This window comes from Aphis gossypii, unplaced genomic scaffold (assembly GCF_020184175.1).
Source record: "Aphis gossypii isolate Hap1 unplaced genomic scaffold, ASM2018417v2 Contig00762, whole genome shotgun sequence".
Taxonomy (NCBI): domain Eukaryota; kingdom Metazoa; phylum Arthropoda; class Insecta; order Hemiptera; family Aphididae; genus Aphis; species Aphis gossypii.
Window position 1 is genome coordinate 1,817 of NW_026083269.1, and position 23,154 is coordinate 24,970.

General features: G+C 28.4%; 1 protein-coding gene and 1 pseudogene across 1 annotated transcript; both read left to right on the forward strand.

The window, feature by feature from the left end:
- The first annotated feature begins 1,807 nt into the window (after positions 1-1,807).
- LOC126555245 (uncharacterized) lies at positions 1,808-5,515 on the forward strand (annotated as a pseudogene).
- A 246-nt stretch (positions 5,516-5,761) lies between these two features.
- LOC114129507 (uncharacterized) lies at positions 5,762-13,205 on the forward strand. The gene is made up of 4 exons (XM_050210188.1): positions 5,762-5,916; positions 5,994-7,167; positions 11,839-12,085; positions 12,568-13,205. The coding sequence occupies exons 1-4, from the start codon at positions 5,762-5,764 to the stop codon at positions 13,203-13,205; spliced, it is 2,214 nt and encodes a 737-aa protein (XP_050066145.1).
- Positions 13,206-23,154: the final 9,949 nt, after the last annotated feature.

Consider the following 23,154-nt stretch of genomic DNA (forward strand, 5'->3'; position numbering starts at 1 on the left):
TTAATTTGTATTGTTTTCTTATTATTATATTTTTTTTTTGTCAAAGAGGCAGTTATATCTATTGAGTTATTTATATACGTTTTTTTGGTATTGTTAAAATTATTAATTAGTGTAAATATGTTATATTCGATATCAATTTAATTAATGTATTATTTGTTATTTTATTATAAATTTGGATTGAAAATTAATGTTTCAAGGCGGGCGGCTGTGTTCGGTACGAGTCGCTTTATCACAGGTAAAACTAATAATTATTGTTCGTGGTTGAGACCGGTCGGGTTATCTATATTTTTATCTAATAAAGGCGACAATCACCGACGGTCTTTAACCAGCCGTTAGTCAGTCGCAAATAAAACTCGTACCGAAACGCACCGCACTCCGAAAAGACAAAAAACAAACGAAAATAAATGATAAATTTAATTATTAAAAATACACCGTTGTATTCACCTTAACAAGATTATTTACATTTAGTATTACTAGGAAATATGAAAAAATATTATTTTATGGTGTGTGATGAGTTAAAAGTTCGTCTTCCATTAGTAAAATAAAAAAAGTGTCAGATTTTATAGAAAAAACAATTAGACCATATTGCCCATTTGAATTTCAAAGAAAACCAAGAGGTATATGGCATTATCGCCAATGGAAGGGACGGAATTTTGTCAATTATTATTGTATATTGGACCAGCTGTATTTAAAAATATTTTATCTCCAGAAGTATACAACAATTTTCTTACCCTACATTTTGCTATATCAATTTAATTTCTAAAAAAATTATGTTCTTATGAATGCCATTTAGTTTATTCACAAAAGTTATTACACATTTTTTTCTACTTTTAAAGTAATTATGGTGAACATCATGTTTCCCATAATATACATGGCCTATTACATATCGTAGATGATGTTAGAAATTTTGGATGCTTAGATACATTTAGCACATTTGCATTTGAAAATTACATGCAAAATTAAAATCACTGTTAAAAAAATATGATAAACCACTTCAACAAATTGGACGACGTCTTCAAGAAATAGAGACTAACTGTGGAACTGATTTACATAATAATTTAAATAAGAAACAGTCAAATATGTTGAATGTTCATACAAATGGACCATTATTAGAAGGATGTGTAGACCCTCAATATTCAATATTTAAACTTAATGGTATGAAATTAGTAATTCAAAATAAGGCTAATAATTGTTGTGGCTTAAACAGTGGAGAAATTATTCTTATGGAAAATATTTGTTACAACACAAAGAACAAAGACTACGTTGTGATTGGAAAAAAGTTTTTAGAGAAAAGAGCTCTGTATACCCTACCATGTTCATCAACTAATATTGGTATTTACGAGGTATCAAAATTATCACATAGAACCAATATGTGGTTATTAAAATATGTTAATCTAAAATATTTTGTATTCCAATGCTCAGTAATAATAACAGTTTTGCAGTTTTCCCTCTTTTACATGTAGATCAAGATAAAAGACCACAACTTTAGCTATTAAACAATAAAACGTAAATTAAAAACAACAAACATTTCAATTGATGAAAGTACACATCAATATAACAGTAAATAGTGTATATAGGTACCTAGCTAATAGTGTATATAATATTAAAAATTAATTTGCTCATTTATTTGTATATTTTAATAATAAACATTAATATCATCAATATGTATTTTAATGTTAACAGAAAATATGTTGTGGTGGAATTTAAAGGTGGTGTACAACTTGTTCCAAAAAATTGGATATTATTCAGCAAGTCCCTATCTTATTTTCCAAATCGTACAGAAATTAACTCAAAAACATATGATAAAATGATTTTCAACAGTGTGCCGTATAAATCTAATTGGAATACATTTAAAATAGTTAAAATTTGGGCTTCATCAGGTACTATAATATAGTAAAAGATATTATATATTATATTTTATATTATAGATATTATCTATATTTTAAAACTATAAAAAAAATTAATATTTTTTTTAAACGTACCTATTACTTGTCAAGATGATTTTATTCGAGCCAAGCAAAAATTAAAGCTTGCTATTGCAACGTGCTCTGATACTATATTAAATATAATATATATAAATTACTACATACCATAGCCAACAATAACTAACATTGGGGGTGCAACAGACATTTTATGATAGGGGTGTAAAATATTACTATAATCGGATTCTAAAGGTGAGCAGGAGATTAAGTACATATTTTCTTAAACATATTAATATAAATCATCAACGGGCGGAGCGGCGTAATAATGCCGAACGCAGCGACAATAGTACATTGTACCAAATTATACTATGTGGCGGCATCGTTCAGGGTCAAAGACGGATCATCGCACGTATGCTTGTCACCCGTATAAAATATTAATAGGCACACAATTACCATCCGATAGAATATTAGGAATATTGTTTGACGCACGAATCGTTCAGATAACGCAAAGCGTGGGAAGAAGCGGATGCAGGTGCAGATGACCAACAGGGACCTGAAGGTACCGCGGGAATCCCTGGACGATATATAAGGGGGCCCAGATTAGGCACAATTCAGACGTGATCCACCAGAGTTAGCTCAAGCACCTTCACGTCACCCAGTTTAATATTTTATGTCTCCTGGACTTAGAATATTTTTCACAAGTTTTATTAAATTAATTAATTGGACTTAGAATAATTTTAAATAAAAAACACTTAGAATAATTTCGAGAGTTCATTTATTTCACAACACCTTTCCGATTCGACATCATTCAACTGATTGTACGTGGCACGTTACACTATAGAGTTATCGGAAACTGAAGATATAAATTCAGAATATGATGAAAAATTATTTAAAAACAAAAGAAGAATATTGGCTTCAAAAAGAGCTAAACATAGAAGAATTTCTCCTGTAAAAAACGTTAAACAAACAACTCCAAAAGAAACAACTATTTCTCATTCATTATCAAATTACCTATTACCCGAACATCCATTTTCAAAATCACTTGCAGGTAATATAATTTAATATGTTTGTAATGACTAAAGACTGTTGGCTTTTACAACTTAATATGTACTGACTACTGAAAACTAAACATCTAAATTGTAGGTTATAACTAAATTGTTATGTAGGTATTAATGTATACTTTAGATGATACTCAATTTGTTCAGCATGACAAAGATATTGCAGTCCCAGATTGGCCAATGTTTGTTAGCCCCAATTATAAGACTTCTTCAGATAAAAAATCTTACAGTTCATTGCCATTATCAAAAAGTACGTTTTTACTTATAGTAATTATAAATATTTACAATATTTAGGTAATTCATATGCTGCACTTAATCATTGATTAAACAACATAAAATGGATATATCCATAATATGTGTTTTTCTTAAAATTAACTTCATTAAAATGTTATTTTCCTAAATTTATGCATGTGTACAAAATGAGGACACTGAAACAGCCGATTTTCAAAGATTAGTTGTACCTTAAGTATAAACCAAAATGAAAATTAACTATTAATATATTAGAATCAAGTACCTACATAATATTAAATTTGTGAATATTTTTTTTTTAAATGACCTTAATCTTTTTTATTTTTCCTCACATGTTTTCTATTCTAATTTTTTAAAATTTAATTTTTCACATTTTAAAATGTTAGAATTTTTTTTTTTTATTTGGTAAAGGAATGTTTACCACTCCAGTGATCCATGTTTACTAAATGGCTTATTGATTTTAAAATAATGATATTTAAATGAGCATTCTTATTGTAAATGATTATTGAGAAAACATGTTTTTAAAATTAGCTGTTTCACAGCTTCATTCTGTAAATAATATTTTCTTACACATTTTAACAAAATAATTATATTTTTATATTTTTACAGCATTTAAAAGGTCGCCATTAAAACCATCAATAGGAGGTGATAAAACGAATAATCATATGGCTAAAAGTATAATATTATTGATTTGATGTTTTTATAACTATTATTTAAGTTTTTTTATAATTCAAAATGTATTTTAAATTTTTTAGGTGCTTCCAAATCTCCTATTAAGTCTAAAAGGATAGATATGGACAACATAAGTTATTATAGTCCTCAGCATAGTAAGTTTAGTGTACAAAGTTTCTATAATTTATTAAAATATTTAATTAATTATGAAGTTTCTAAAGATCATTATTATAAATTTGTATGAATATTGTTAATTGATGAACTAAAATATATTTTAGGTTTTCTAAATCTCCTGTTAAGTCTAAAAAGATAGATGTGGACAGCATAAATATTAATAATAGTCCTCGGCATAGTAAGTATAGTGTACAAAGTTTCTATAATTTATTAAAATATTTGATTAATTATCATTATTATTAACTAATTTGTATGAATATTGTATAATTGATGAACTTAAATATATTTTTAGGTGCTTCCAAATCTCCTTTTAAGTCACAAAAGATAGACATGGATAATATAAGTATTAATAGTCTCTTCATAGTAAGTACATAATTTCTATAATTTAATTCATATATTAAATTAATTTTTAAGTTTCTAAAGATCATTATTATTAAATAGATCAAATGCTGAGCATGCCACTGTCACCATTTCTAATTTCTTCTGACTTCAAAACGCCCACCATAAAAACTATTTCTATTAAAAAGAAGCTATTTCATCTCAATCACCAGCTAAGCAGAAATCTAAAGGTAAATTGCTAAATGATTTATTATACCTATTGATAATTAATAATATTAAATAATACATATACTAATTTTGTGTTGTGTTAGATACATAGTTAATTGTTTATAAATTTTTTTTTTTGTTTTTAATTAATTTGATATTATGAATTTATGAAGTTTGTTAAAAAAATTTTCAGACAAAGAACATAGTTTACAATATACAGTAAATATTGTTACCGAGTTGAGCATAAAGATGAATAAAATGTTGTTAAACTTAAGTAGACAAGAAGAAATTCTCAAAATATCTTACAAAAAGTCATTTTAATAATGAGAATGATGAAAATATTAATGATGATGATGCAATTTTGGAAGGTTTCCCATAGACAGTATTGATTGTTTAAAAGATATTAATAATAAATTAGCAATTGATAAAATGTTTTGTAAGCAGTTGGTATGTATAAAATGTTATTGTTTATTAATAATATTCATTTTTTTGTTGCTATTTCTTAAATGTTTTACAATTTTACAAACAATCTTTGAAGGCAAATTTCCCTCACTGGAAAAGGGCCAATGATCAAAAAAGAAAAAGAACCACTTAAGAGCTCTATGATATTTAAAGTTATAACAGGTTAGATAAATATTTGAAGTAAAATATTTTTAATTATTAATTAAGCGTGATAATCTTGATCTGAAAAAATATTATATTGTATCATAATAAATAAATATTTTTTTTGTATATTTTCAGGAGTTATTCTCAAAAATGTCAAAGATAGTAATGTCTCATCTATAAATAAAGCAGTTTCTGGATGGCTAAAACATTCTAAAGAGCGCTATCAAAGGGATGTTCATAATAATAACCATGTTAATACATAATTATATAACCCTTCAGTTTTATCTTATATGCCATATTATAGACGCCGTGCAAACCATGAAATAACGCGCGCCGTAGTGGACCACTTACGAACAAATTGATAGCAACGAATGAAATGTGTATGATGCGTTAGGTGCCTACCTAACTTATCTATGATGTTAGTTCTGACTTCAGACTATTGTTGTTTATCGTTGTTACACATAATAATAGTATCACACGTGCATTTTTATTTGTTTCATTTTATTCTTTCAAGTTATATTGTTTAAATTAAAAATGAGTAACAATAAAAAGAGAAGTGGTCAAAAGATGTGTTGTGTTGTCAATTGTAGCAATACTAATAGAACAGGTCATAAAATGTTTAACTTCCCTAATAGACAACACGAAAAAGAGCTTAAGGAAAAGTGGATCAAAAGTATTAAAAGAATTAAGTAAGCATCGAGAATGTTAATTTTTAGTTTTATGCAACTATTACATTTTATACTATTGTATCTGTGTGTATCTGCAGTAATGATAGAACACCATGGACATCAACTGCCCTTACAGTTATATGTGGTGATCATTTTGTTGGAAATAAACCAATAAGACATCCCAATAGTCCAGCATATGTTCCTACTATATTTCCAACAACATATAAAAATAAAAAAAATAATGAACTTCAACAATCCTCTAGATACAAGCGTTTTTGCCACCGAAGTAGTAACGTGGGGCAATCTACTGTTTCGGTTATTGAAGCTAATTCAAATCCCATTGATAGTGGATTTAAATCATTCAATATTAACAAGTCATTAACTAATTGTGATATAGGAACACAAGTCTCTTTCGATGTTACGGATGTAAAACATTTTTCATTTGAATGTTGCTTTTTGAATAACAATTGCATTAGTACTTCTATAACAACTCTAACCAATTTTATAATTAAACAACAACAAAATGTTAAAGATAAATGTTGTGGTCCTAGCTCTGAATCTTATAATTCTTGTTTATTCTGTGATAAATTTCATGGTTATGAATCTATTAACAGTGAACTTTCTTTGAAAGATTTGACAGGCACTTCTTATGCTGTATTTAACATGTTGATTAATATGTTACCAGACACAGGTGTTAATAGCACTTTAAACAACTACAATAAACTTCTTCTTTTTTTAATGAAAATAAAACTTGGAATTAGTTTTTCAGCTATTGGGGTTATGTTTAAGATTCATCGTACCACTGTCAGCAGGATTTTTTTTGATATACTTTCTATTTTATCCAAAAAAACTAAACAGTTTATTTTTTGGCCTAGTAAAGATACTATTTCAGCAACTCTTCCTTATGCTTTTAAAAAAAACTATCCCAACTGTCGTTGTATTATAGACTGTACGGAAATTAAAGTCGAGCAGCCGCCTACTGTAGAGCAAAGAGTATGTATGTACTCAAGATATAAGAGTTCATATACCATTAAATGTCTTGTTGCTATAACACCTAATGGTGCCATAAGTTTCCTATCAAAATGCTATGGAGGTCGGTCAAGTGATACATTTATTACTAACGATAGTGGATTCCTTTCTAAGCTAGAGGTTGGTGATCAGGTTTTAGCTGACAAAGGCTTCCCTGGTATTAAAACAAATTGTGAAGAAGGCAATTCTATATTAATTATGCCCCCAATCTTACATAATGGTAGATTAATATATATTTCACAGGTTAACCAAGTCTTGATACATATATTTTTTTTCAACATCTAATAAGTAAAATAATAATAGGTATATTATTGTGTAATATGACAACTTCTTATTTTATCTTTAAATTAATATTAATATATAATATTATGTATGTAAAAATTATACTTATATTATTAAAAAAATTAACAAATATGTTGAATAAAACTTATTGTTATAATACAATTAAAAATTTAAATAATTAATTTTGGCAAGTAAAAATGAAAGTAAAAATATTCAATTTTGGGCATTAAAGAATTAAGGAAGTGTTCGTCTCTATTAATAGTTAACAAAACAGGTTTAATATTATTATAGATAAATAAATCACAGTATTTTAAGCCTGCACAATACATTAATACCTGAACTTGGGTATATATACATTAGATTTTTTTAGTTGTAATTTATTATTCACAAATTCTAAATATTTTAAATTAGGTACTCCATTTTCAATAATTTGTTTATTTTTACAAGAGATAGGGCACTTTATTTCAAGAATTCTTTCAATATTTCCATTTTTGATAACAAGACCATCTGGGCTAGCACACACCCATGGTGTTATATGATGGATAATAAGTCCTGCCTTAAGTACTATAATATCATCATATAACTCTTGGTATTTTTCAAATGCTAAAGGTTCATTTAAATTACCATATTTAACATTAATATTACCTTTCATACCTAAGTCAGTTGTTTTTAGGAAAGAGTTAGCAAGCTTATTGAGACCTATGTCCGTCCAATTACGACATGTTTTAATTTTATGTGCCCTAATACTAGCCGAAATACGAAAATGTCGAGAGGTTTTCCAAATTTCTGAAGAAGATTGGCTCATAGTTAAATTATAAATACTTAAAAGATTATCTGCCAATAAGGCAATATTAGTAAAGTAAAAACTGTTTTCATTAAAATCAAGTGGAAATTTCGATAAAGGAGTATTATTTATAAAACACATTTTTTGGTTAAGTAATATAAGTGAGAAATGATTTTTATTTAAAGAATATGTAAAATCTAGTTCTACTTGATCAATGATGGAATTCAAAATTTGTTTACACTGTCTTTCTGTTTCAGTAAGACTTTCTTCTTTTAAAAGTGTGCTAAAGCTACACGGTATACTTAAAATATTATGCATTGAAATTAAATCTTTATGACTTACATAATCTATACAATGTTTTTGCCTTTTACATGGGAATAAGTCTTGAATTGTTCTACCTTTCTTATATTTTAATTCTCCAGCCTTTGAAGGTTTTCCCCATTGTTGGGGCAAGTCTGTTTTAGAAATTAGTTGCTCATTATTAATATAGTAAATTAATGCACATATATGTTTGCATTTTCCTCCTGCACCAGCAGGACAATCACAAGATGTATTTTTAACTCTTCTAGTTCCATCAATCTAAATAATATATTAAAGAAGAAGATAACATTTCAATATACATAAAAAAAATCTAAGTCACATGTATTCAAATACTCTATAGCAGTGAATTTGTCATAAAATTAAAATAAATAGTTTAAAAAATGTGTTCATTATCAAGTATAAACATTTTAATTATTGTAAATTGATATATATATAATACTGAATTTTTGATTTAACTAACTTCAAGAATAACTGTCCATGGATCATAAGACACAGAAGTTTGCCTTATACATAGTCCTTTTATTCTAGGTGCAATATGATTAGTAGCCGGTTTTATTTCTTCAACATTAATTAAATGTCCACTTTCTACTAATCTTTTGCCTTTGTTATTTGGAAAAATAAAATTATATGTGACTGGTTGGAAACCACATTTAATTTTTAAGTCTGCCATAACACAACATACCAATACGTTCAGACGTTCAGTGTCTGATGAACCATAATCTATATGTGGTTTGTGGTTTATGGATATTTAATTATAATAATCGATTATTGATTAGTCCCTATTGAAAATTGATAAGCTTTAGAAAGCTTATCATCTCACCAGTTCAACAAGGTTTTCATAGGATGTAGTCGAAAAAAAATATAAATAATGTATAAATAGGTAAATGTATGAATGAACCACATGTAGATCATGGACTGATAAAATAGGTTTAATGTGACCCACATTTGAGTTAAAGGACTGATCAGTCCTGATTTAATTAAACAGCATATATTGTGTTAAGACAAGGTACAATCAGAATTGACGTAATATTTGAATGTAGTGAATTACATACAATACAACACAATGGTTTTACTGCATGAATGTATGATTCACGCATATTTGTTGCTATCGATTAGTATGTACATTATCTCCCCAGAGCGCTAGTTGTCAGTTTGCACGGTGTCTATATTCACTTTATAATTAATATTAATATGAGTACATTATTATTTATTTTTATTTTTTAATTTTTATTGCATAAAAAGAATTATGTCCGATTTTAATAAAAATGTTATTATAATATTTATTTAATAAAATGCAATCCATTTTATATTTATATTATTATGTAATATTTCATTAAAATGTTAAAATATTTTATTTATAACAATGCTTAATGATACATTATAGTATTTTTCACGTATTAATTAATTCTTTTGTTTAAAATAATATACATATTTAGTTATTTGAATATTTAATAATATATAATTTGGTGTATACATAAGAGAAAACCTAGAAAAAGTGAGTTAGAAGCTTGGAGAGCCGTCCTTTTTAGAAAAATGACTCTTGGAAGTAGTGAAAGGATGTGTGAAATCTGTATAGGGAATGATGAAAAAGAATTAATATTTTATAAGATGTGTGGTGGGGATGATGTCCATAATATTATGTTCAAGTACTATTAGTAGCTGAAATAAACATAATAGTGGTGGACCTCAAAGAAAAATGTCAAAGTTATAGGATTAATTATATATATCTATATATATATATATATATATATATATATATATATATATATATATATATATATAATAAAATATATAGATATATATATATATAAAATAGAGATATGGTGTAAGTATTAAGATGAAGAACTAGTGAGCTTTTGTGGTAAGAGAGATGCCATAGATTTTAAAACAAAATTAAAAAATAATATTGTGTGTTAATTTTTTATTTTATAAAAACTATATAAATTACCAATCAAAAGTCAAAAAAATACACAATTCACAATAATAGATAGTTAAAAAATATATATATATATATAAATATAATAAAAGGTTAAAATAGGAATATTTTTACACATTAACTCAATGGCGAAAACAGCAATTAATGTCAGGGGAGGGGCTTAATTCTCTAAAGTGTTTTTCATAGATATTATCTATGGTTTTTTTAGTTTAAATTCTTAACCTATATTTTTTTAAGGGGTCTCTGGGTGTTATGAGGTATAAGCTTCCCCCACATATGCGTCATTGCCCTCAAGAACGACAGGAACTAAAAAGTAAAATGCCACAAATAGGTGGCTTTTGGAGTTGTTTCGGGAAGTGTGTTGACAATTTCAGGGTTCTAGGTATTTGTTGTTTTGAGACCAAAACGGCAATGTAGTTTGGGAGCCAAATAGTATTCAAATAAGACCATTTTTAGAACCAATTTAACCCAAATAGGCGTGATTAAGGTATTATAACGACCCAAACAAAACTCATTTAGGTACCAATATGACCTGTATGGGAGTTGAGTTCGGTTTGATTCCCGATGGGAAGGTCGGAAGGACTGTCGGAACTCGGACATCTGGAAGTCTAACGACCGTTAAAAGACCTTCCCGTACAGTCTATGACTGGAATAGGAAACTCCTATTGATGGTCTGTGGGTCACAAAAGACTGTCCGTAGACCTTCCCAGGAGGATATTTTGGCTATTAGGGATATGGTTTAATATACAAAATACATTTTTTTCTAAGAACTCTATAAAAGATAAATTGTCCACATATTTTTATCTTTGTTGCCCTGCATAAGGCCATTAAATATAATATGTAAAAACCTAAAATTCTCTTACTTAACTGATAGTAGTAAATTATCATACTCCTTTAATGTTTTTAAGAATTGAGTATGCTTAATATAAATTTGCCTAAATTGTTGAGGTTCTATATATTATAATTTGCACTTGGTAAACGATTTTAAAACTTATATTGTTTGGCAATAGCTCATAAGGAAAAAATAAATTTTTTAGTAACTATTTATGCAAAATATTAGTGTATTACCTTAAACATTATTAAGTAAAAATATTTTACTACCTGCTTTCTCATCAAACATGGATCATTCATTATTTTTTTTATTTTAGTTATATTTAAATCAAAGATACCCAATTTCTGAACCTTTATTTTTATTTCATTATGTTGTAGTATACTAATATTAGAAAAAGGTAACTGAATTATAGATATTTAAATAATTTATTAAATATAATTTATAATATGTAGAATGTACATATTTGTTTTTTCATTGTGACAAAAGTCTTACACAAACTTTTTATATTCTTATCATTCCACTAATAATTCTAAAACATTGTGTTTATAATTCTCATAACATCAAATATGTAAATATATAAACACCCATCTGAGTATATTTTGTGGTTTAAATTATAATACAATTTGCCAATCCTATAAATGAAAATACTATTATATTATGTTTTTTTTTTTTTTTTATTACATCTTTAATATCAGATGTACACTTAGTATTTTAACATTGTACACAAATTCACTTTTTTAATTAATACATTTTTTTTAGATCACGAATGATTTTCAATTCATTAGAAATATGCTTGATTCAAACAGTAAATCAGTTTCACCAATATCAAATTCTGAGCACTCAATGGACTTTTTACTGCCTAGTACAAGTACACAAATATTAGATGATTTAGTTGAAAATTCATCGGAAACTATTTCATTAGCATCTTCTGCTGTATCATCTATTGATTCACGTTCAATAGAAGATCATCTTTCAGGTTTGAAATATTCAAAAATTGCAATTAAACGTAAGTTGTTGAGTGGCAGCGATGAATTCGTTCTTGTTCCACATAATGGAAAAAGTGAAGTTTGGACAAAATTTAATGTAGTTATGCCGAAAATATACCGAATTCTGAAGATCAAGATTCTCCTAATCATACTACCACTGATTTTGTAGCTTGCCTTTTATGTAAAGAACTTTGAGAAATGTATTAAGTATTGTAGTCTAGATTTACGACCTATGATGGCAATCAAAGATAAAGGTTTTCTTGAAATTGGCCAATTTTTTTTGGACATTGGTGCTAAGTATGGAGTTTCGGATATAAATGATATTATACCACATTCGACTACTGCTCTAGGCATATAATCAAAACAACAATTGATGTAAGAAAAATATTATTTTTCGAAATATACAGTTTGATTAAAAATAATTATTGTAGTTCAACTTGTGATATGTGGACAGACAACTAAAAAAATCATAATTATATGTCTATAACACTACATTATATAGATGAAAATTGGGTTTTAAATAATCGTCTTTTATACACCAGTCAATATCCATTCCAAGAATCTAAAACTGATGAAAATATAAAAAAATGTATGAGTAAATTCTTTACTCAGTTATGTGAGGATGCTGACAAAAATTATGGTTTGGATTTAATGCAACACATAACTTTTATCACTGATCAGGGATCAAATATGATCAATGCTCTTAGAAACTATAATCGTTTTAATTGTTGTGCACATTTGATTAATACCGTGTTGAGAAATATTTTTGATTTGAAGTTTTTATCACAAGTAAATGATAATGGATCGAAGCCCTTGGAGCCAATAATAAATTTAATGACAGAGTGTAAAACTCTTGTTAAATTTATGAAAAGTTCAGGAAAGAATAGTGAATTATCTACAGTTTTGGTTCAAGAAGTTAAAACAAGGTGGAATACACGCTTACTTATGTTACAGTCCGCCCATAAAACTTTACCTGAAATAGTTAGAATCCATGATGAATATTTTGGTCGCATTCAAAATATAAATATCAAACTACTACAAAATCTCATTGAATTTTTGAAGATTTTTAAAAATGCTTCTGATGAACTCGAAAGAGACAAAAAACCAACCATACAAAAAGTGGCATTATACAATGCCTAATTAAAAATAATTTATTGAAATATGCCAACATTGAGAATCTTTCCAATGATGATGGTGAATTAAATATTGAATGTATAATGTAAATATTAGGAGAAAGAGCATTGGAGATTTTAGACTCAACATTTCAACTTAGCGAGGAACATGAAGTTGCTGTATTTCTTTGGCCCAAGTTCTAAATGCTGAAAATGTTTTCTCAAGACTCTGGTAAACATTCTCAGATAATAAAACATATCGAAAAAAACTTTTAGAGTTAGAAACCAAAGACAACGAATTAAATACTACTACCATTATACAAATAAATTTTGATGACTCAAATAGACCATCACCATTCATGTTTTCATAATGGGAAGACAGTCTAACAGATCATGATATTCATGAGAGATATAAAAAAGAGTTAGAAAATTATAGAGAAGAAAGTTTTGATGTGGGTGATAATCATATACTAGATTTCTGGTCCAAACAAATGTCCAGGTATCCATATTTATCAAAACTGGCAAGACAGATACTAGCTACTCCAGCTTCTGGTGCTAGTAGCGAAAGATCTTTCAGCGTAGCTGGTAGTGATTGAAGAGCGTAGAAGTTGTCTGGATGGATCAACAGTGGATGCTATATTGTTTTTAAACAATTATTATTCCCAAAAGTAACCATCATCTTTTTTGCCACTAACCCACTTAGGAATCATAATGTATTAGTGTTAATTGTTCTGTTAATAGTTGTTGTTGTATAAAGCTAATAAATTATATGTTGTTAATTTCGGTACTAACTAGTAACTACTGATGTGTTATCGCCCCATTAAGCTTACTCTGCGTTGTATTTATTTTTTTATTTTATACTTAAATATATTATTAGGTAAATCTTTTTTTGAAATATAATTATACCTATATTTTTTTTTTGAAATATACTTAATCTAAATAACAATCATTTGTATACCTAGTCAAGTCTAAGGTACTTGTTTATTTATTTATATATTATTTATAGCTTATAAAAACTATAGTACAGCTATAGGTAAAAAAAAACATATTTATTTAAACTGTTTGGTTGGTACCTAAATACCTAATAAGTTTTTTAAAACATCTTAAGTACAGTAGGTAACAAAATATTTTGATATCTAGTGTCGAGGGACAAGTTTTATGATCAGTTTGACTTACCTACTATGTAAGTCCATATTTTTTACTTAAGAACACAATATAAGGCTTTCAATATTCTATTCAATATTCATACAATTTGTACACAAATTATCAATATTCAAATCTACTTTATTTTAACCAATAAATCTAAAGAACCGTATGGCAGGTGTAACAGTGAAAAGTAATTAATAGTTATTTTTGCTGTACCTTACTGTAGTTATTTTCCCAGTAATTTTAGCATAATTTATTTATTATAAACTCTAATTAAAATATAAGGTATAGAATAAATGTAACAACTTATATCACATTTTAAATAAGAAGAAGATACACAATGTCATAATAAAACAAAATTAAAAAAAAATATATATATATACCGTAAACTGGGGTAACATTAGCCCTTAAGTGTAACTTTGGCCCAAAAAAAGAAAAAGTTTAATTATGCCATAACAGATGAACTATCTTATGTAATTTCTTCAAAATTGTACCAAACTGTAGGTAGGAATAGTGGTTTCAATATTTAATGATTAGTATATTAATCATCGTTCACAACTTCATTTAGTGAAATTGATAAAAGCTGTAATCAAAACATCAACAAATTTATACGTGACTACTTTGTCATTATTCAAGTATCATCTAACATTAAAATTCTTAGGTAAGTTAATTTTATGTACAAAATGTATTATAGAAATAGGATATAGTGGTTTAAAAACACTAACTTTGTTAAAATATTGAATAATATTGCATTATCATTTTGGTCAAACATTGTCCCATACTTTTGTGTAACTTTGGCCCAAAAATCAAGTTGGGCCAAAGTTACACAACATACATTTTCAAATTGTGTTTGACATTGTGAACATCGTTTATAGTAGTTTTTATTTTAATTGGCGTTTTATTTATTTGTTTTTATTTTATCAAATCTTTTAATCTAAGCCATTGTGGTTTTTATTTATTAGAAAACATGCCACGAAAACCCAGAAAAAATCTTGGAACAAGAAAATATGTAGATTATTCTCCAGATGCCTTACAAGAATGTATACAAAATATAATTTCACGTCAAATGACTCAGCGTGAGGCAGCAGCACATTTTTGTATTCCAAGATCCACAATAAAAAATAAATTGAAAGGAAGTCACCCAAAACCTGTGGGTCGCTCTCGTACATTTACAGAAACAGAAGAAAAAGCTTTCGAACAACATTTGATAAAATTAGCAGATTACGGGTTTCCAGTTGTAGAATTTGACTTTCGAATTTGTGTTAAAAATTACCTGGATAAAAAAGGAGTTAAAATAAACAAATTTAAAAATAATCTTCCAGGGTATGAATGGACTAAATCGTTCTTAAGTCGGCATAAGAATCTATCAGTTCGTATGAGTTCCAACATAAAAAGAGTCAGAGCTCAAGTTGGTATTAATGAAAATAAATTCATACATGGATAATCTAAGTGTTGTAATTAAAGATGTTCCACCATCCAGAATTTGGAACTATGACGAAACAAATCTAAGTGATGATCCCGGAAACAAAAAAGTTATATGCAAACGAGGAATGAAATATGTAGAAAAAATGTGTAATTTTAGTAAGAGCTCAACTTCAGTGATGTTCTGTGGCAATGCAGAGGGTAAATGCCTTGCACCTTATGTGGTGTACAAGGCTGAACATATGTGGACAACTTGGACCGAAGGTGGACCAGAACATGTTCGCTATAATCGCACAAAAAGTGGATGGTTTGACTCAATGACATTTGAAGATTGGTTTGAGTTTAGTTTTTTGACAGAAGTAAAACAAGAAAACGGACCTGTTGTTTTAATAGGTGACAACCTATCCTCACATATTAGTGTAAAAGTTCTTCAACTCTGTGAGCAGTATAATATAAAATTTGTATGTTTACCACCAAATACAACTCATATTACCCAACCATTAGATGTGGCCTTCTTCGGTCCAATGAAGAAACTATGGAGAAGTATTTTAACACAATGGAAAGAATCGAAATCTGGTTCAAAGTATCCAACAATTCCTAAGGATTTATTTCCAACACTATTAAAAGAACTTATGAATAAATTGAATGAAAATAAAACTCAAAATTTAATTTCAGGTTTTAAAAAATGTGGAATCTACCCTTTAAATAAACAAACTCTACTTGATCGCCTACCACATAATCTAACTGAAGTTGACAATAATGTAATAGGTGAAGCATTTCTAGAACAGCTGGAAGCCAAACGATCTGATTATCTTGGCACAGGCAATGTGAAAAGAAGAAAAAAGTTGCAGGTACCAGCTGGAAAAAGTATAACTGTTCATGATGTCATAATTAATGAGGAAGATCCAAAACCTATGAAATCCAATAAAACCATAAAATCTATAAAAACAAAAAGACAATTATCCACAAGTTCTTCTGATGAAGAACTAGATGCAATTGTGATACATTCTGATGAAATCAGTGACTTTGACTTAGACTCAAATTCAGATGAAGAACCAATTATCAATACCAATGATGAAGTAAAATTAAACCAAAATGATTTGAAGATTGATGACTTTGTCATAGTGCTATTTAATGAAAATAAATATCCTGGAAAAATTGTAAGTTTATCTGAAAAGGGGCCCATAGTAGACTGTATGTTTAGAACATTTAAGTTCTGGAGGTGGCCAGAAAAAAAAGATGCTATACTGTATGAATGGAAAGATGTCTTAAGGAAGATCGATCCTCCCAAGATTGTTTCCAAAAGAAATCAATTTTCAGTTTCTGAACTTGATGATTTTGTTTAAATTGCTATTTTATTTATTTGTTTAATATTGTTTTTTTTATAATACAGTTATATTATTAGGAGGTTACCTACATAATATATAATCATAATAAGACATATAATTTACCTACTTTGAGACTGAAGTTTGTTATTATAATATTATGTAAGTTTTTTGTTTATTATTTGTTTAATATTGTTTTTTTTTTTCTATAATACAGTTTATTATTAGGAGGTTACCTACATAATATATAATCATAATAAGACATATAATTTACCTACTTTGAGACTGAAGTTTGTTGTTATATTATGTAAGTTTTTTTTTTATTATTTGTTTAATATTGTTTTTTTTTCTATAATACAGTAATATTATTAGAATGTTACCTACTTATATAATAATAATAAGACATAAATTTACCTACTTTGAGACTGAAGTTTGTTATTATATTATATAAGTTTTTTGTTTATTAATTGTTTAATATTGTTTATAATACTATTGTTCATTAGGGGGTTACCTAGAAAAAATACAAGTTGAATTAATTTAATTTGAGACTAAAGTTTATTATTATTATTATTAATTTTACCAATAAACAGTTGGTAATGAAGGTTTTTTGTTATTTTTTTTTTGCTGTATTATGTAATATATACTAGTATGGTATAACATTGACCCAAGTCAGAAAATACACGATTCACAGTTAGTTTTTAAATGTAGGACAAAGTTACCCCAAGTGCGGGAAACATTGGCCCAAAATTTTGAAAAAAAATTTTGGTTTATGCGTTGTTAAAAATGCCAATGTGATTTATAAAATTAAATAGTTAATCTATATTTTACTAAAAAAAATTATAAAGTACCAAATTTTTCAAACATTTCCTCAACATTTACATGGATGTATAAAAAAAAGTACGAAAAGTGGGCCAATGTTACCCCATTTGACGGTATATGCAAAGAAAATAAACCAACCTATCCCCCAGGAGTCCGCGGACCAAAGTTTTTTTAAACGCTGATGATGTAAGTAATAAGTATTAATAAAAGAAAACTATGATATTGTAATGAAATAATTGAAAAAAAGTGGTCCGGATTGGTCTTAATATCGAGAAAAATCAGTCCAACTCGGTCTAATTTAAAAAAAAAATTTTAGTGTGGTCCGGTCTGGTCTTACTTAAATTTAAGTCGGTTCGGTTTGGTCTATTAATTGTTTAAAAAACGAAATAGTCTGGTCTGGTCTGCTCAATATGTTAAACAAAAGAAATCGGTTTGGTTCGGTTCACATTGTTAAATCATAATTCAGTCTGGTCTAGTTTCGGTCTATGAATTATTATCTGGTCCAGTCCACAATAACTTGGACCGTGCAGAGCACTAGTGGGTAGAACGTAACATTCGTGTGTAATATTAATTAATTGTTCACGAATTTATTTTATTATTTTAATTGTAATAATCAAGGTGAAAGAGATTCAAATATTAAAAAAATATATAAATAATATATATTATACTAATATACTTTATATTGTATTCTCAATTGATTTACATTTGATATAACTAACATTATTATTAAGTTACCAATGTAAAATTTAAATTGTAAGTGTAACTGAGTGCATTTAAGAAAAAATAGTAAAGATTTCTGTTTTGCAGACATAAACCTTTTTTTTTATGGGGAGGTGTTATGAGCTACGAGATATCTATAAGATATCTATGAGATATCCAGCCTAAGTTAGTATGACCATGCCTCGTATCGAGGGAGATGCATATGCTACTATAACCATGAAACGTGTCGGGATAGTAAGCGCACTAATAATTAAAGTGCACTAATGATGCATTCACAATGTTATTGTACATTATCAAATCCGGGTCCGAACTTGCAACAACAACTACAAGGACACTTGGTTTCACCCAGAGAGCTACGACTCGACACAAACAAGAGACGCACCACAACATATAAGGGAGCCCGAAGATCAGCAACGGCAGATGTACCAAAGCTATCAACACCTAAGCACTTTAACGACACTCAGCCACTAATTTTATTTGTTACATGTATTTCATTTATACGTAATAAAGACATTATTCGTTATTAAGTTTAACTTTCATTCAAAATAACCATTTGGATTCAAATCTGATACTGGCACGCAATAAGTTATAAAGTTCAGCTGAATTATTATTATAAACATACATTAAACTTTCGGTATGATAGGTTAGAAGATTTCGGGATCTACAAATATCATTCCAAACACCATATTTTTTTAAATCAGGTACAAGGTTTTCTTCTCCTAAAACATATATAATACAAATGTAATAATAATAATACATTTTCAAACATTTTGTGGTAAAGTAAAATTAACAAATTCTCATACTACGTTTTATTATTTTGTTGTTTTAAAAAACCAGTAACTTGAAATTTATGTATTATGAGTTGTTTATAAACAATTGAAATTTAAAAGTGTTTTTGGTTTTTTATTCTATGTATCATAAATGTCATACACACATACAGTACTCAAATAAAAGTTACAAACTTTTTTTTTGACTAAACTAAATAATACTTACCTATTAACTGAGAATATATAACATTATGCATATGCAGACTTTGCTTGAACCCTTCAACAATAATATCGTCTTCCATCATCGCGATTGAGGCTGAATTCCAATTTTTAAAACATACATGATCCTGTGTTTTTTCATTACGATTTTCAGCTAACTGACGTATACAACAATATTTGTTTCTGACTCCACACAATATATAACTTTTTTTGTTTTTGCACCAATAATACAAGCCTTTAAATATATTTTGTTAACAAATATCACATAATATAATATAAATATTTATTCATATATTATACAATATTATAATTATTATATGTTTTATATAATTCGAATATATTTAATTTTTATAATTTTATATAACTAGGTATTATGTTTTTATAATAATATGTAGTTTATTTTTTACTTAAAACTCCGAACAGTGCGTTATATTTAGTTTTATAAGATCGCTTACTCCAAGCGCCATCAGCAACTACTGCAATTTTAGGTCGTCCTAAGTGATCAACTTTACCTTTTTCTATCGCTAATTTAGCTTCTATTCAGCAATGAGCATTTCTTTCCACGCCAAATCATCGAGGTGTTTAAAAATATTATTATGACAATCTTGATATAATTTGTTCGACATATTAGGCATGTTCATTGCAGCAGAAAACTCTTCGAGTTGTGAGTATCCTTGTCCTGTATTTACTATATTTAGTAAGCTGACGTAGTTACGGAAAGCCTATCGTGCAAAAGGTCAAACACAACATCACGCCACCGGAATAGGCCACTCATCGGGCCTTCTCATCGGTAAACACCGATTTAGATTATTATAACAGTTTTCTATAACGTCAATCATCCTATCCTAATCAGGGCATGTCTCCATATAAATAGGAGCCATTCACGCGCTCTGATCAGAAAAGTCTTACAAGTCTTACACACAACGTCGCACCCATGCTTACCCGAAGCCTCTAGGGAGACGTTCTCACAACACTTACTCTCCGGTAGAATACTATTCTGTCGAAACACTTCTTGTTATAATAAATATATTAATTAATTTGATACAGTGCAATAAACAGTTGTAACTTAACGTTTATAAATCAATAAAGTCTTAATATTTATTATACACATCTTTCCAACTTCTTCCACTCCAAGTAACAGTGAACGTGCACTCGTCGTAAAAGAAGCGTGTACCAACCCAGCGGTGAGAGCGACGGGTTACTACATAAAATTTGGTGTCAGGTGTGGGGTCATACTTCATCAAACGAAAATTTTTGACTAGCTCAAAAAAGTAGTTTGTGACCCACCGACGAGACCACGTTCATCACTCACGTCGAAGGAAGAGTTCTGTGGAGCATACAAGCACGCAGCGAGTCCAGTGAGGACATTCGAGTCAAATAAATCCCATGGCAGTTCAGGAAGGACGGAATTTCTATATCATTTCCAAGGGCAAAACAGTTTTCAAAAACATGCAATCTAAATCTATGTAAGTCATATGAATAATATTTTGTATGTCTGAGAGTATAAATACAAATTGGCAAATTGTAGCTTATAACCCGGAAACACTAAAATTCAAAATAGTTAACACAGAAAAGTTAGGTTTTGATGGGCATTCAAGTTAGTACCTTCTTTCTCGGGAGGATCAGAATCAGATTTAGCGTCTTTTGAAAATAAATAAGAATTCATTTTTAAAAATATCTCCGATAATTTAAAACCAACTGTTTTGGAAGCTATTTTAGCTCAATTAAAAGATAACGCTTTTGAGGTGGTCCGATATAAAGAAATCCATACTTGGGAGGAATTAAAAAAACTATTTAGAACCGTTTTCGGTTTAGCGCATTCAGTTTCGTACCTACAGGTACAACTGAGTCAGATGAAGCAATATACAAAGGAATCGGTTAAAGAGTTTTCTATACGAATCGAAAAAAACTGCACACGAATTAACACACGCGTTAACGGTAGATAAAGCGAACGCTGAGGCTAATATAATAGCACAAACAATACAAGCGCACGCACTAAGCGTACCTATTCATAGCAGGCATATCACAATCCATCGGTATAATATTAAAAGCGCGTAACATTAAAATATTTGAGGAGGCAGTTTTACACGCAATGGAGGAAGAAAAAACAACCAAGTATTTTGGCAGTGCACACGGGTAAAATAAGTCCCAGAATAATAAAAATACATTTGATAAAAATATTATAAAAGATAAAAGTTCGATAAAATGCCACCGTTGTGAACGATTAGGTCATTACGCAAACGAATGTAGGACAAGCGAACATAAATTACCTAATTGTATTAATCCAAACAGCGGTCAAAGTACAAGTACCGAGATTAAAAAAGAATATTCTAGCAAATTCTGCAAATACTGTAAAAAAACTAATTATGATATTAGCGAGTGTCGAAAGCTAAAATATAAAAAAGATTAGAGGAGGAAAATAATGAAAATAACGAAAACAGATCTATTGAGGAAATTCAATCTGGGAATAATAATGTACGTAAAATAACGTCCATAAATCACGAACACATAACGTGTTTTTCTGATAAATTCGTAAAAAACGAAAATAAATTTTTAATTGATAGCGGATATACGGATATACGGACATAATTAAAATTTCAACTTTAAAAGGGCACATAATTGTAAACGAGAAAGATAAAAAAAATATTAAAGAAATACATGCAAGCCCAGTAGGAACAATAGGATCAGTCGTTATTCCAATTTATATTAACGAACAATCTTTTGTGGTTAAATTCGATATTATGCAAGACGATTTCCCAATACCCGAAGCAGGTATATTAAGCATAACGTTTCTAAAATTAAATAAAGTTGTGTTAGATTGGGATAAAGAAGTGGTAATAATACCAGAAAAAATAAATAATAATACGATAATTATTCCGCCGAGAAGTAATTGTGTATTACAGATTAAAGCCGATGAAAAAATCGATCATAAATTAATAACGGTAAAAAAAAACACGAAATTAATGAAAACGTAATAATAGCTAATAGTATCAGTCCACTCAGCCCAGTCAGAGGTGATAAAATAATTAGTAATATCATAAATATATCCGAGCAACCGTTTATAATTAATAGTAATCTAAAATGGAAACCTTACAAACGATAACGTTTTTATCGCGAACGAAGAGAATCAATCGGTTAATAAAATTAAAAAAATAAAAGAAACTATTAATACGGATCATCTTAGTGAGGGAGAACGCGATAACATAATAGACTTATGCTGTCGTTTTTCCGATTTGTTTTTTTTTTTTTTTGAAGGTGATCGATTAAGTGCTACTGACACACAAAATGAATACACCGCGTTGCGTTAAACCGATTAACATACGTCCATATAAGTTACCACATGCGTACCAGGACGAAATTGAAAGACATGTGAAGGAGATGAAGGAAGCGAATATAATACGCGATTCCGTATCACCGTTTAATTTTCCACTGGTAGTAGTAAAAAAGAAAAAGGATGCGGAAGGAAAACAAAAATTGCGAGTGTGCGTAGATTTTCGTAAACTAAATGAGGTTACTGAGAATGAAGCTTATGGTCTACCGAATATTCTAGAAATATTAA

What these genes read in the sequence shown, in the direction of transcription:
- LOC114129507 (XM_050210188.1), top strand. Translation starts at nt 5,762, where the DNA reads ATGAGTAACAATAAAAAGAGAAGTGGTCAAAAGATGTGTTGTGTTGTC. An exon ending in GATTAATATATATTTCACAG is followed by an intron (nt 7,168 to 11,838) that starts GTTAACCAAGTC and finishes CATTTTTTTTAG; the next exon opens with ATCACGAATGATTTTCAATT. An exon ending in TTCAAAAATTGCAATTAAAC is followed by an intron (nt 12,086 to 12,567) that starts GTAAGTTGTTGA and finishes TACATTATATAG; the next exon opens with ATGAAAATTGGGTTTTAAAT.